We start from the raw sequence: 13,383 nt of genomic DNA, 5'->3' as shown, positions 1-13,383 counted from the left end.
CTCCAATTATCTGCTCCGGCTGAAGGAAAGCTCCTTCTCGAACTCAACCTCTGTTTCTCCAACATTCAGACAAACTGGTGTTAGTCCAGATCACTGGAGATTTGTCGTGTTGGTTTTCATGGAAAGGGGCTTAAACACAACTACGCACAGCCGTGTGGAAGAGAGGATGGATTAAATCCTCTTTTTAATGACAGTATTTTGAGTATTTTCCTGTGGTAGCAAAGTGAACGTTGGGTAATGGAGACTTTGTGTGTCCCACATCCCTCATTAACCTTTGCCTCTCGTCCTGTCTTTGATTATCAGAGGAAGCCAAACAGCTTTAATGTGGCAGAATAATAATTGATCACAAAAAACACCACTCTGCACCCAAAGGGTGGAAGTAAATAAATATATTTACTCATCTCTTGCAATGGAACAGAACTTTGTTTGAGCATTTCAATTGTGTGCGACATTTTACTTTTATTTTACTACATTATAGAGAGGAAAACAACTAAACATGGTCAAAATGACGGCGTAAAATGGGTATCACTAAATTTAAATATAGTTATAGTCACACTTACATGTTTTGTATTCAATTAGCAGAGTAAGCCACACTGCTTCAATGCATCATATTGATAATTAAAAAAAAATAAAAATAAATTACTTGTCTAATCCTGTCAGCGCAACCTCCCATTCATTAAATGTAAATCCTAAAAAAAACAGCCTTGTTTCAGCTTAGTGGCACCATTTTCATTTATATATCATCCAAAGAGAATCAAGACAAGTGCAGAAGTTTAAATCCTGCACTTGTGTTATTATCTGAAGATGACTATAAGTTGCATGACTTCGGTGTGTCTGTATGTATAAATATGTTGGTATAATGATACAATAATAAAAACGTTTCGCTGTTTGGAAACAGGGGACCCTCGAACCTGCCAACAGTAATACATATCTCAAACCACATCTTCAAAATAACAGAAGAAGATGAATGAGTCCATCATAAATACACCATTAGTACGATGCAAGTTTTTGCATTGAAACTTTTTTAATTACCTGTGAACGCAGCTTTTTCATCTGAGCTACAGCAGTTTGAGTTTAGTTCACTTGAAAGATGGGTATTAATGTGTGTGTGTGTGTGTGTGTGTGTGTGTGTGTGTGTGTGTGTGCGCGCGCGCGCCTCTCAGCTCTGTCTAACGAGGTCGGCGGCTTCACCAGAGCCGAGGTGTGTGTGTATGTCTACGTATACGTACCCATCATGAAGATGACCTTTGGTTTCTTCTGCTCCGTACAATCACCTATCAGAAGACGGAACATCAGTGATTACACACACACACACACACACACACACACACACTGATGCACATACACACAAAAATAATTAAAATATCCCTTTTAACAGCCAAACTGTTCTGTAAATGATGAATCGATTGATATTTGGACATCTTACTTCTACTCTTCCGTATGAATTTGAAATTGAAACCTCTTCCCTGAACCAGGATAGTCTCGTTTATTTAGGGCCATAATTGAAGAATTAATTACCACATTACATACACAAACATTTTGGATACACACTTTTATCGAAGTAAATGCTAAGCGTGTCATGTAACTGTGATGCACAAGGAGAATGAACTTCTCCTCCTGTTTGTGCGCGTGTGTGTGCGTGTGTCTTTGTGTGTCTGTGTTGAACTGCTGAACGGCTTCTTGTTCATGACAGAAAGTACAGGAAGACGAATGTGTAGCTGCTGGTTAAAGCTTTGGGGATGAGTTGCGAGGTCAACTGCAGGTCACAGAAGTGTGTTTTCACTCTGAATGGTTTCAGTCATTTCATCAACTCACCTTCTGCGGTCCCTTCAGCGTAACCAATATCTTCCTCCTCTTCGACCTGTGAAGACAGAGTCATTTGCGTTACAATTTTACATTTCAAATGCACCTTCATTTCGGTTCTTCATCAATGTGTGGTGCGATCAATGTGCGTTTGCCGACCATTCGGTGCGTATTTGATTAAACACTTGAGACAAAAGTATGTTGACACAAAAGCTGAAACTCTTAGTCATGTAATCGATAAGCCAATTGAAAGAAAAATACATGAATCGGCAACTATTGTGTTACTCCATTAACCGGTAAAAGTTAGCAGAAGAAGACATTTTAAGATGTGAACTTAAGGAAACTCTGTTCTGCTATTGTCTGATATTAGAGAGACAAAACCAATAATACGATAAGATTATTTTAGAAAATAACTGGCAGATTAATCAATGACCAAATGGATTACAGCTCTATTGGACCCCCTAACAGTCCATGTTCTTGTCCCACCGCTACATATATTTACAATTCATGAGCCACGTTTTTCCTCTTTTTGGTCGTCAATTGATGCCACTGATCAGCAGATGCCACCAAGTGTTACCATGGAAACGAGGCTCTTAGTTTGCCTTTTGGGGTTTATAATAATCGGTCTAATTTGCATGAGAATAATCTAAGAATAAAACTAAGACTAGCTCAACACCACGGACCGGTGTGGAGTGCATTGAAACTGTTGTTGTGGCCTCAACAGTTCAAAAGACAAAAGACAAGGAAACGGGTTGAAGCAAAAATCACAGGAAAGAGAGAAAAGACAAAAAAAGATGAAACAGTATTTGAGACAGTAAGTGCTGAGCAAACATGCTCGGAGGACTGAAACCATCAGCAGCCTCTTTCCCTGGATCACGATCACGATCACAAACACATGGACGAGTCGAATCTCAAGAGGACGTAATGATTCACTGGGTTCAGGCGCACATCAAGCGTTTGAGGTATTTGAGACCGTTATCAAAAATAAACTTCTCCCTGAAGACTCAATGCCGCAGGTTTCCATGGTTATCCTCCTCAGCTTCGGCCATCTGAATCTCACTGGCAGCGAATAACTTAAGTGTGTATTAATACAATGCCGCGGTCTGGTGACACGAGAAAAAGACAAACATACAAAAGCCTGCGTCGTGACATTAATAATGCTGATGATGAACGATGACACTGCTGATCGACGTGAAGTCCAGAAGATAATCAAAGCCAGAGGAATGCTTTCAAGGGAGGAAAATCATATCTAAGTTATTAAGTAATCTGATCCCTCTAATTATTCAAAGAACTATACTATACATCTTCATAACTATGTTTTAATCACTATATAATGACTTTATATAAATGCATATTACATATTTATAATAAATCAAATGACTGTGGGTGATGTAAAAGGAGATCTCTGAATGAATGAGTGTTGCTTTAAATAAATAAAGCGTTTACGTTTCACCCCTTGCCTTGAAGTTTTAACTTATTCCTCAGAATGAATCATTTGTTCCCTTATGTTGTTATTAATTAATAAAATTGCTAATTATTCATTGGCCCATTAACGTTCTTTCAGCCGTTAAGTGCTCCAGAGCCTTGACGGGACCCTTTGAACGTTAACAGTAACAACAGAAAGATGTTATGACCATGCAATCTGTGATCCCATTATATATTAATGTTTATGGGATGTGAAACACAGCATGATGTTTAACAGTCATATCACAAAGTGCAGTGTATCCAAGAATTTAAAAATTAAAATAAGACTTTATTTCTTCAATTGATCAGAGCCAAAGTGAGAGTGTCAGGGGGACAAAGATTAATGAAGTTAAAACAACAATTTAACCCTATTAATTTGAATGCATTAAGCAAATTGAGGACATGAATGACTGAATACAGACCAAATAATTGTATTGAATGAATGATTTGATAACATGAATGAATGATTTGTAATTTAATTTTGGACAATCTGAGAGAACAATGTATCAAATATGTCCCTCATGGCCTCTGTAGTTAAGTGCTGTCTCATTTCTATTCCAATACGGTAGTGAGGCTTCAAAATTAAAATGTTAATGGATCTTTTGAAAAGGCAAACAGAAGCGGATCAGTCATGCAAGCACTAAGTTGTAGGAATAAAAATATTTAGAGAGAGATATCGTCTTTGTGTTTTTTTTAGAGAAAAAAAATGAGACAAACCTGCACGATGGTTGTTGTTTGTTGACAGTAAAAACCATTGAAATTGTGCAACACGTTTACAAAAAATCTTGCTACAAACTGGAATGAGGATCGATTGGCTCTTCTGGGTGGGTCTGTCCGGCAAGCAGTTATTAAAAAGAATCGCCACCATTTTTTCTTTTCCCTTCTCACCAAACAGCAAATTAAATATTTGAAAACTGAACATCCGACATAACATTTGAGTGAAAAACATCTAATTGTGCACCGTAAATGTAGTGTGAGATGAGCGTCTGCCAAAGAAAAACATTTTGCTGTTCTCGTTCTTACACTGTTTCCAAATTAATTCATCTAAATAATGTATTCAAGCTATGGAGCAACAATTAAACAATATGGTATCAGGTGCAAACAGGTAAAATAGTTTGTACAACTACAATACTGTGACATTTTGTCTTCATCTGATATATTCTTGGTTACATGGTCGAGGGCAGATGGATGGGGCAATAAAACATCAGACTTTAACGCTGGAGACAAATGACTGTTTCCTGTCTCTTACCGACAGCTAACGCTGTAACCACGACAACTGAGCTTCCCGAACCTCAACGAAGTCGTCAGTGCAACCCAAATCCTGACGTTTCCCAAACACAAACCAAGTCATTTTTCTGCCTAAATCCAACCAACCCTGAACCATAGTGATGGCCCAATTGTTCAACAGTGAAATGTAATAATTTTAGACAAATTATATTCGGTGAACACTCTCCGTTGTTCTAAAACTGATTTATAATGATGTGATTGAGACACGTGGCTGTTTTTGCAGAGAGCTCAAGTGGAGCTCTCGTTACATTCAGGAGAAGATAACAGCAGAGATACAGAACGAAGTGAAGCAGAGCTCTGTGAGTGTTAAATAAATGGCGTCAGTGTGGGGGAGTGCTGGGTGCCAACGACCAGCCAGCTTGGCATGTGGGTACACCAACTGGTCTGATGAGTCAGAGAGAGAGAGAAACACATGCACAGCACGCCCTTCAAACACGTAATATAGACAAAATATGTATGTAAACAACACACACAGACACACACACAGACACACACACATGAACCCTATGTAAAAGAAGACGCTATTTTTTAATTCCTGGGAAACTGACGCTGTTTGTTGATGACGAGTGATGGACACGTGGTCATGAACACAAGCTCCTTTAGCAACATCTAAAAACGTAAAGTCTGTTTATGTTAGCAGATCCGTGATGCCGTCGTGCTTCTTACAGACCACCAAAAACCTCTTGAACAAATGCTGGCAAGACAACGTTTTTTGCGTTGATATATGTCAGCTTGGCCACAGGCACACAGCCAAAGTGGTGGACGGTTCAACGTTTCCATCCTTAAAAAAAAATTGATGAACTGTAGATTAAATTACCAGACGTTTTTGACTAACCCAGAGAACTAAATTAGCTTTAAAAATAAATGTACTTCATGGAATTGATGCAATAATCTACCGTAAAAGTTGGGGTACAAGCCGCTACTACCTTCGGTGGGTATCCCCGCGCTAGCAAGCTAGCACTGCTGCTACTGCCCGCGTCCTCGCTACTCGAGTTGGGCGTCCAGCCGGGGCTGGTCCCGCTAGCTTCAGTGGTTGTCGGGGAGCTAGTAGGGAGCTAGTAGAGAGCTAGCGAGGAGATAGTAGGGAGCTAGTGAGGAGCTAGCAGAGCGCTAACAACAGCGCTAGCTGGCTACAGCGGGGAACTGGCGGGGAAACACACTAAAGGTAGTAGCGGCTTGTAACTCAACTTTTACGGCAGTAATCCACAAAGCATTGTACACAACAGGCAACCATTACCACCAGAGATAAGTGCTCGTCGCCATCATCATCATGATCCACATCTTTGGTATATATTTTTGATAGATATATTAAATAATCTACTTAGTTGTATACAACGTTTCTAAAATTGGCTCCACATTAACTACAACATTAAATGCTCTTACATATATTGGATAGTGTTATAATATATATGTAATAATATAACACTGTAAAAATGTACTTAGTTACTTTCCACGACTGAATTGCACTTTCAAATGGACTCAGAAACCTGAGACTAAGGAGATGTTCTTTCATCAAGAATTGTAGGCCGAGAAAAACAAGAAATAATTGGAGGAAAATGTCCATAAGATTTTACTCCAGAGAACTAAAATAGCCGCTCTGTCTTTCTGTACATCGCCACTGTAGCAAATTCCTCTCTGTCTCACATCCGAGGCGACAAATATGAGATGACAAGGCTGGATGGCGCCTTCGTTCCACTTCACAGGAAAGAGCGTGGCCACAGGAAGTGCTGCACAGGGAGGGCCGATTTTTATTTTCACTCTCCTGGTCCTCTCCAATGTTTATAAGAAAAAGTGCAAATATGAAATATCAACAGGTGCAACTACAAAAATGAACAGCTATCCAAACTCCAAAATATACACAATACCGAAAATAAAATCAAGGTTAAAGGCAACAAATGTTGCTTCTTTGTAAGTTTTAAGGTCAGTCTCAACTTTTTAGCCGACGAGATGTCCTGTCACATGACAGATCATGTGATACGAGGGTAAGCTCCAGAACCAGCACGGCTCCTCTCCTGAAAATAACGCTTCAAGAAACTCCTTTGTCAATTAAATTTGGAGAGAATGTATTTTTCCCAGTGTTTGTTGCCACCTTCATTCTCTCATCCTGTGTTGATATGTGGTGACTAAATCTCCTCCACCAGTTTACAAACAGATTTACTCTCACTGCTAAGTGTGATTAAATATTAGATATTAGGGCTTTTAGATATGCCACATAACAGTGAGAATAATTGAATAATGAGTCGGTGACAGTGGTAAATAATTGACAGACACATTCAGTGCCAGCGTAACACCTGAATCATCCATACTTTCTTCAACACGATTCTGAAGCACGGCTGAAGTAACCGTGCTTTTACTCTGCAGCTTAAGTTACTGCAGTTTCACAAGCATTTCAGAGAACTATGGTGTCCTTCAGGTCACGTTTAAAAGAGAGAGGCTCCGTTTAGGGAGAGTGTTTGGTTTGTCTATGATGGGCTGCCACAGAAACATAGCATGACGAGGACCTGCTCTGCATGTAGATATAAACGCCTCATTCAAAGGGAACGGAAAAAATATTCTTATTTGATTATACACTAATGACAACATCCTTATGTATATTAGATTTCATAATAGATCCCCTGAAATGGTCCTTTTTCAATAAACTCCAACTATGCTGTGGAGAAAGTATGTGCACGGTGTTAATAAAGAACAGAACAATAAGTATATACAGAACATATTAAGTAGTGAGAGAGGGTGATTAAGAATGTGATAGTAAATATTGCAGAGGGGGCTTTTTACTCAACCAGCACTGAATTACTGCCAGCAAAACACAACCGAGCAGCCATAAGGAAACGGTTATCACGCGCAGCTCCCAAGATTGATGAATTCGATGCACTGTGTGAATGGGAACAGGTGTGTGGCTGAAAGAGAATATGCTCTGGGAAAACAATGGCTGGTTAGAAGGCTGAGATATCGACAATAAAGCACCTCAGGCAGCAACACTCCCGGGGAAAGAAAAAAACCTTGAGTTCGAAAATTGAGTAGAAGAGAAACGGAGAGATGCTGAAGATAAAGAGGAAGAGAGAGCCGAGCAATTGGTTTCCAGACACTCGGAGGAAGGGGAATGAGACAGAGGTCATGGGTTACGTTTCACTGCAGTGTGGAGGAATGATGCTCGTCTGCACCCTCGCCAAGAATTACGCAACAACAACATTCTCCATCGTTGGACCGCTCTGAATCACCGGCCTTCATTGTTTCACCATTTGCCATTTTTGAAAACAAAGATCGACCATTTTATAATTTTGCAAATAAAAAAGCAAAGAAAGAGGTAAAGCGGAAAATGTGGAAACAAGGGAAATAGGTTTTTTTTGGCTGCATGTTTATGAAACACAAAGTTCGAGTGCTCTGAACTATCTCATTTTAACATTTTAAAAATGCCGCTTTTTTTTAAAACAATGGTTTGCTAGTAAATATTTTTATCAGATTGGTTCTTTAAATAGATTTTGTTTAAGAAAAGTTATTATGTTTGCATTGCTGCTTCCAGTATTTCAGGACAACATTAAACACGACTTTATCAGAAAAAATTTTCATGTGATGAAAAAAAAGAAGAAGAAAAAAGAGTGTCTTTATCAAAGTAAGGCATTGCTACCAAAACGGACGTTTAAAAAAAATAAAAATTCAAGAATTGGAATTGGATCTTACCTCATCGTACTTGCAAGCAACATCGGCCTGGCTGCTGCTTTCCCCCAGTAGACTGAGATCCAGCTCACTGGGACCTGAAGACAGATCAAACAGAACCATCATCAAACTTCATCAAAAGTTCACTCTTTATTCACTTCATGACTTGTTTCTTTGTAATCTTCTTTAAAAATTGTCTAAAAAAAGCAGTGTTGAAATTCTCTTAAGTGAATAAATCTACTGTTCTGACACACACATGAAGTAATTAGAAGGACTACCTGCCTGTGTGCGTCACAGGACGTCCCACAAGCTGCTAGCTTGACATCTGTGAGTACTAACAATAGCCATGCTCGTTGTTTACATTCATAATGATAATTTTGATGGGGTGGCTTTGGAAGGAGGCCTGAAGGGGCGAGCTATCAGTATTGCCGACTTGACAACTTTCTTGCTAGACTTAGCGACTTTTGAAGCTAGTGCTGAGCTACTTTCAATGGAAAAGACTCTGGGCTGGGTTCTGAACAGTTCTATTGTACTCCTGCAAGTTTCTCTCAATAACAGAGCGGTGGAGTAATCTATCCAGTGGGAAACACTCACATGCACTAAAAGCCCACGTGGCCGGCCCAGCTATGTAAACCAGGCACAGAGAAGCATGGAAAACAACACACAGAGGAAGAGTGACTTCATTCTCAGCTCACGTGGGCATTGCTCCATTATATCTTTATAATACATGTTTGCTGCTATATTAATGCTCAGGATGTCGGGTAAAGAGCCTTTAAAAGTATGCACCGTTAACTGTCATGACCATTAGAGATAATTTAGTCTCACTACAGCACTGCGTGCAACAAACATCCAGCTGCTCATCTGCATTTTTGAGGAAAATAAAATATCTGCAAATCAAGGCTACTTTTTTTTTTTTTGGGCCCAATTAACACCTGAACCTAAACTGTGCCAAAACTTCAAGTTGTCAGAACGCAGTGGAGTGTGATGCTGTGATAAACTCTTAGCGTAGCATCTCCATCCTCTTCTTAGGTGGAACTGGGTCGTGAATAACTCTTCCCCCCGGCAGATTTTTTCTTCCTGCATGCCAGAGCTCCTTTTGCACAGAGAACTGGGTTAGAGAGTCTGTGCGGCTGCAGCTTCAAACGCTCAGGAAGATCCCAGAGAGACGGCAGCTGTGCATTTCTTACATTCGTTATGTTAAAAAAGCATCTGAATGCACCTGATTTACAGGAGAAAAACGGTCCCGCTTCCTCTCTGTAGTTCCCAACGTAAAGAGCACGAAGTCAGAGTGTGACAGTGTGTAGATCTTTGCTGTTGTCGGGTGGCCGAGGCTGCAGTCTGGTCCACGTAATTACAGACTGAGCGGGAGTTTCCTCCCTGCTGGGGAACAATGTGGCGCTTGAAGCAGCCACTTTCCCTTCATAAGAGTTTGCCTCAACTACCGCCAATCTATTCCTAAATTTCACTTTTTCTTTCATATTTCCTCATACTTCTAGATATCAGCCAATTGAAGCTCTTTCACCTGAACTCTGAGAGGAAGACGGTTAATGTGGCTCCCATCTCTTGAGGTGGATTTTGCACATTTCATGGTGCAAAACTAGACCTTTAAAATTGCTCCCCACTCTTTTTATGTCGGGATGGAACTGCTATTGTGAGGCTCCATTATAGGAAATATATGCAGAAGACCATCTTGACAAATGTACAGATGTCACGCTCTTCTTAAATGTGTCTCAGTGCAGCTACATAACTGCTTTAAGTGGATTTATGACCAGCTCTCTCGATCTCTTGTACATGCCTTAAAATGAGAAAAAGATCATTTTTCTATTATGGGTTATTTCATTCCTACAGCAGTAATGTATTAATAATAAACATTAAGTAAAAGCACAGGCTTTTCACTGGCATCTCTCTTCTTCTTAATCGGAGCTTGAACTCTCTCGTTTCTTGTTTCCCTAGAATCTGGATTTTTTTTTGCAGATTTTGCAGGTTTTGTGCAACTCGAGTGGTGTATAGGCAATATCTATATTTTAGTGTCCTGCCATGAAGTGGGCTGCTGTCAAGTATGTCAGGCTGTAACATGGGACGTGACAATTTTGATGTCAAAGATTGTGAATGTGTGCGTGCCTCGGCCTCATTATGTGCCCGGCCTTTGTCAGAACAGAACAAATGTGTATTAATGATGCCACTTACAAACTGTCCCACCTGCCTGCTAACAGCTCACTCTGGCTGCTCGCCGCTCTCCTGATCAGACAAACACTGAATCTAAACTGATTTCCCCCTTCTGAACTATTTTGATGTGCCATATGTCGTCTCGTGTGTTCTGCTCCTCACACAAACCTCAGTGAATCTGTCGTGGCTCAAAGCGGTTCCCTTCATCGCAAAGTTACTATTTTGGTGTCAAAGGCATTTTAGAATAGATGGTAAATTGGTTGGTTGTCACCTAATAACCAATTTATAATGTATTCCTCCCGTTCCTACGCAGCTTCCTGCTGTGGTGCAAGTGTGCCCAAGCTGTGTGGCACAACAGAAGCACAAGAACGAGCCAAGTCAAGTTTATTTATAAAGCACAAAAGCACAAGTTGTTCTTCGAGGGCTTTAGAATCCGCAGAGTTTGCTACAACCTCTGTCATTAGAGCCCCAACGCAGACCGGAAGGACACAGATATGCGATAGAGAGCCAAAATGAAAGCAGAACTTCCGGGTTATGTTGCAGAGGCACACGGGACAAATGTGAGTTTATCCTCTTAGGTTTAAGCAACAAACTGACTTGGTTAGGTTTAGGGAAAGATCCTGTTTTGGCTTCATATGTCTGGATGAAGATGATGATCTCGAGCAATAAATTATGGTCATTTGTTTTGTGTTCATTAATTAACTTTATGGTGTGGGCTGACTTTGTTATCTTTGGACAAAGCCTTTGGTTTAACAGACAGGTAGACAAGTACTTTTTACTTTTATATTAAAATTATTACTAAAATGGTGATGCCTTTGCTTGAATGTTGCAGCTAATATAGTTAGGGCTCCTTTAATAATTTAGAAAATAGACTTCAATTCAGGCATCTAAGCAGAGACCATCCAAAACATCCATTGACTTCCAGTCGAGGGAAAACATTTCCATAATTACCCTTATTAGTTTGCAATATTGCCAAAGATAATCATACAGAGGTTAATATTTAGTAGTTATTAATGGTATCTGACCATAAAACATATCTTTCAGTCTCACAGTTTCATGAAATAAGTTGTATGTTTATCTCACCTGCTGCTGGCTCGATGGAGGAAAACAGCTTGTTGTCCAAAGTCATGCTGATGTCACAAAAGACCTCCTCCTCGTCTCTGTCGGCATCCAACTGAAGGGAGAGAAAAAAGAAAATCATCTTTGATACTCTCATTCACAATTTATTTCCGAGCGTTTTAACCTTTAATATCTTGCTGCTTAAGAGAAACGACAGACGCGAGACGTAGGCAGGCAGAAGTCACGACCCGAAGCCGACATCGGCAACACGAACGGACACGCTCGGGCCGTGAAGCCGCCGTGACATGAGATCCATTATCAGATCAAACCTGAGGAACCAGCTCTGATGCCGCCAGCTACACACTGGGGGTCATTTTGTATTCAACTCCCACCGGACGCTTTAATGACACTTGATTAATTAGCCTCCCCTCTGTGTCAATCGGAGCCTTTTAGACGATCCGGAGGTCAGCTGTCTTCCTTTCCGCAAACAGTACTCGATGATTGACCGTGAAGAATGTGGTTTGTGAGCGCGATGGAAGCCGATTGAAGCAGATTACACCTCCTCGCTAAACGGCTCTTTTTTTTTTGCCGTCCCTCCGCTTTCATCATGGGTGAAGGCGACCTTGTGCGTACAGAAGAACTAATATACAGACGGGAGAGAATTGCTCTACACGTGTGTGATTCTCAGCAGGGTTACTACAAACTACGCAGACACATGAAAGGAATGTCAGCTGTGGAAGTGGAGGTAAAAGATGAACTGTTAGATAAGGGTTGCCCACAAGCAACAATCAGCTTCCTCCTGGGGGTTTCCATGGTAACCTAAAAAATAGGACGATGCTGAGCTTGAAGCCCTGCGACTCCATCTGTACAAAAGCAGAGGGGGGGCGACAACTTTTGCTTTCTTGCACTCACTGAGAGGAAGGTAGATAGAGAGCTGTCCCCATCTGCGTATGTTTATGTCATCATTTTCCAAACAAAAGCTCATATTCCACAATAATTTTGATCAAATTTTTCAATAATTTTGATCTAATTTTGAAATCTCAAGTGAGGTGAACACCCTCAACCATCTATAAATAGACCAAATAGATTAAAGAAGGCAAAGTAAGCTTTTTGGTGCACTTGGCGGTCAAATGAATTCATGCATCGACAACAATGCATGTAATGTTAATGTTACGTGAAGCTCAAAGTTGACACTTTCTGAAGAGGACAGACAAAATGTAAAATGAAGTGAATATAAAAGATATAAAATGACCAAAATTAAACTAATTTCAGGTTATTCAGTTTTATTTTCGAAGCAGAAGATATCTTCTTCTTTTTTAAATAAGGCCGTTAGCCGATTAGCTACATTGCCAGTATCTTATTTACATTCCAGCAATAATGAAAGCATATCTTGTAACTATCCCCAGAGAGATACGGCTCCATATAGAATGAGGCGAGGTGTCTTTTGTTTGTTTATATCTTTGTGATCTGGAGCAGCATGTGAGGAAGGAAGCTGGAGCTGAACTCGTCCTTTTTCCTCGAATAACAGGATGGCTTCAATTATACAATCTATTATTTCTCCTTTGCTGCAATTTCCAGTGAGGCTCCATTGCATAGGTGTGTGTGTGTGTGTGTGTGTGTGTGTGTGTGTGTGTGTGTGTGTGTGTGTGTGTGTGTGTGTGTGTGTGTGTGTGTGCGCGTGTGTGTGTGTGTGTGTGATAAGTTGAGTCATCCTACATGACATAAACAGACCTTCATTCGGACACCATCAGCCCTTTTTACACAAAAATGTGAATATCACAAATCGCCAAATTTGTCTACGGCTCAAAAAAAAAATAAAAGCAATTGCCAAAACTTTCTCACAATGACAGAAATGGGACAAATTAATTCAGTGAAATGTTGAGAATGAATAGACTGGTAGATGTGTGTATCAACAATCAACAAATCAGCGTTGAAGATGCTGAGTAATGA

General features: G+C 40.2%; 1 protein-coding gene across 1 annotated transcript in view; it reads right to left on the bottom strand.

Moving 5' to 3' along the window:
• The window catches only part of ak5 (adenylate kinase 5), a 50,040-nt gene that overhangs the window by 12,103 nt on the left and 24,554 nt on the right, over positions 1-13,383 (bottom strand). Inside the window, exons 7-10 of the mRNA XM_068571668.1 lie at positions 11,458-11,548; positions 8,233-8,306; positions 1,816-1,861; positions 1,230-1,274 (exon numbers count right to left, since the gene is read on the bottom strand). Coding sequence (XP_068427769.1) covers positions 1,230-1,274; positions 1,816-1,861; positions 8,233-8,306; positions 11,458-11,548 — 256 coding nt within the window. The remainder of the gene's footprint in view (positions 1-1,229; positions 1,275-1,815; positions 1,862-8,232; positions 8,307-11,457; positions 11,549-13,383) is intronic.

The sequence above is a fragment of the Clinocottus analis genome, unplaced genomic scaffold (genome assembly GCF_023055335.1).
Source record: "Clinocottus analis isolate CAN_PGR_092001 unplaced genomic scaffold, fCliAna1.0.p SCAF_11, whole genome shotgun sequence".
In the NCBI taxonomy this organism is placed as follows: domain Eukaryota; kingdom Metazoa; phylum Chordata; class Actinopteri; order Perciformes; family Cottidae; genus Clinocottus; species Clinocottus analis.
The sequence above is the reverse complement of the archived record's forward strand: the minus strand, read 5'-3'. Positions and strand labels throughout refer to the sequence as shown.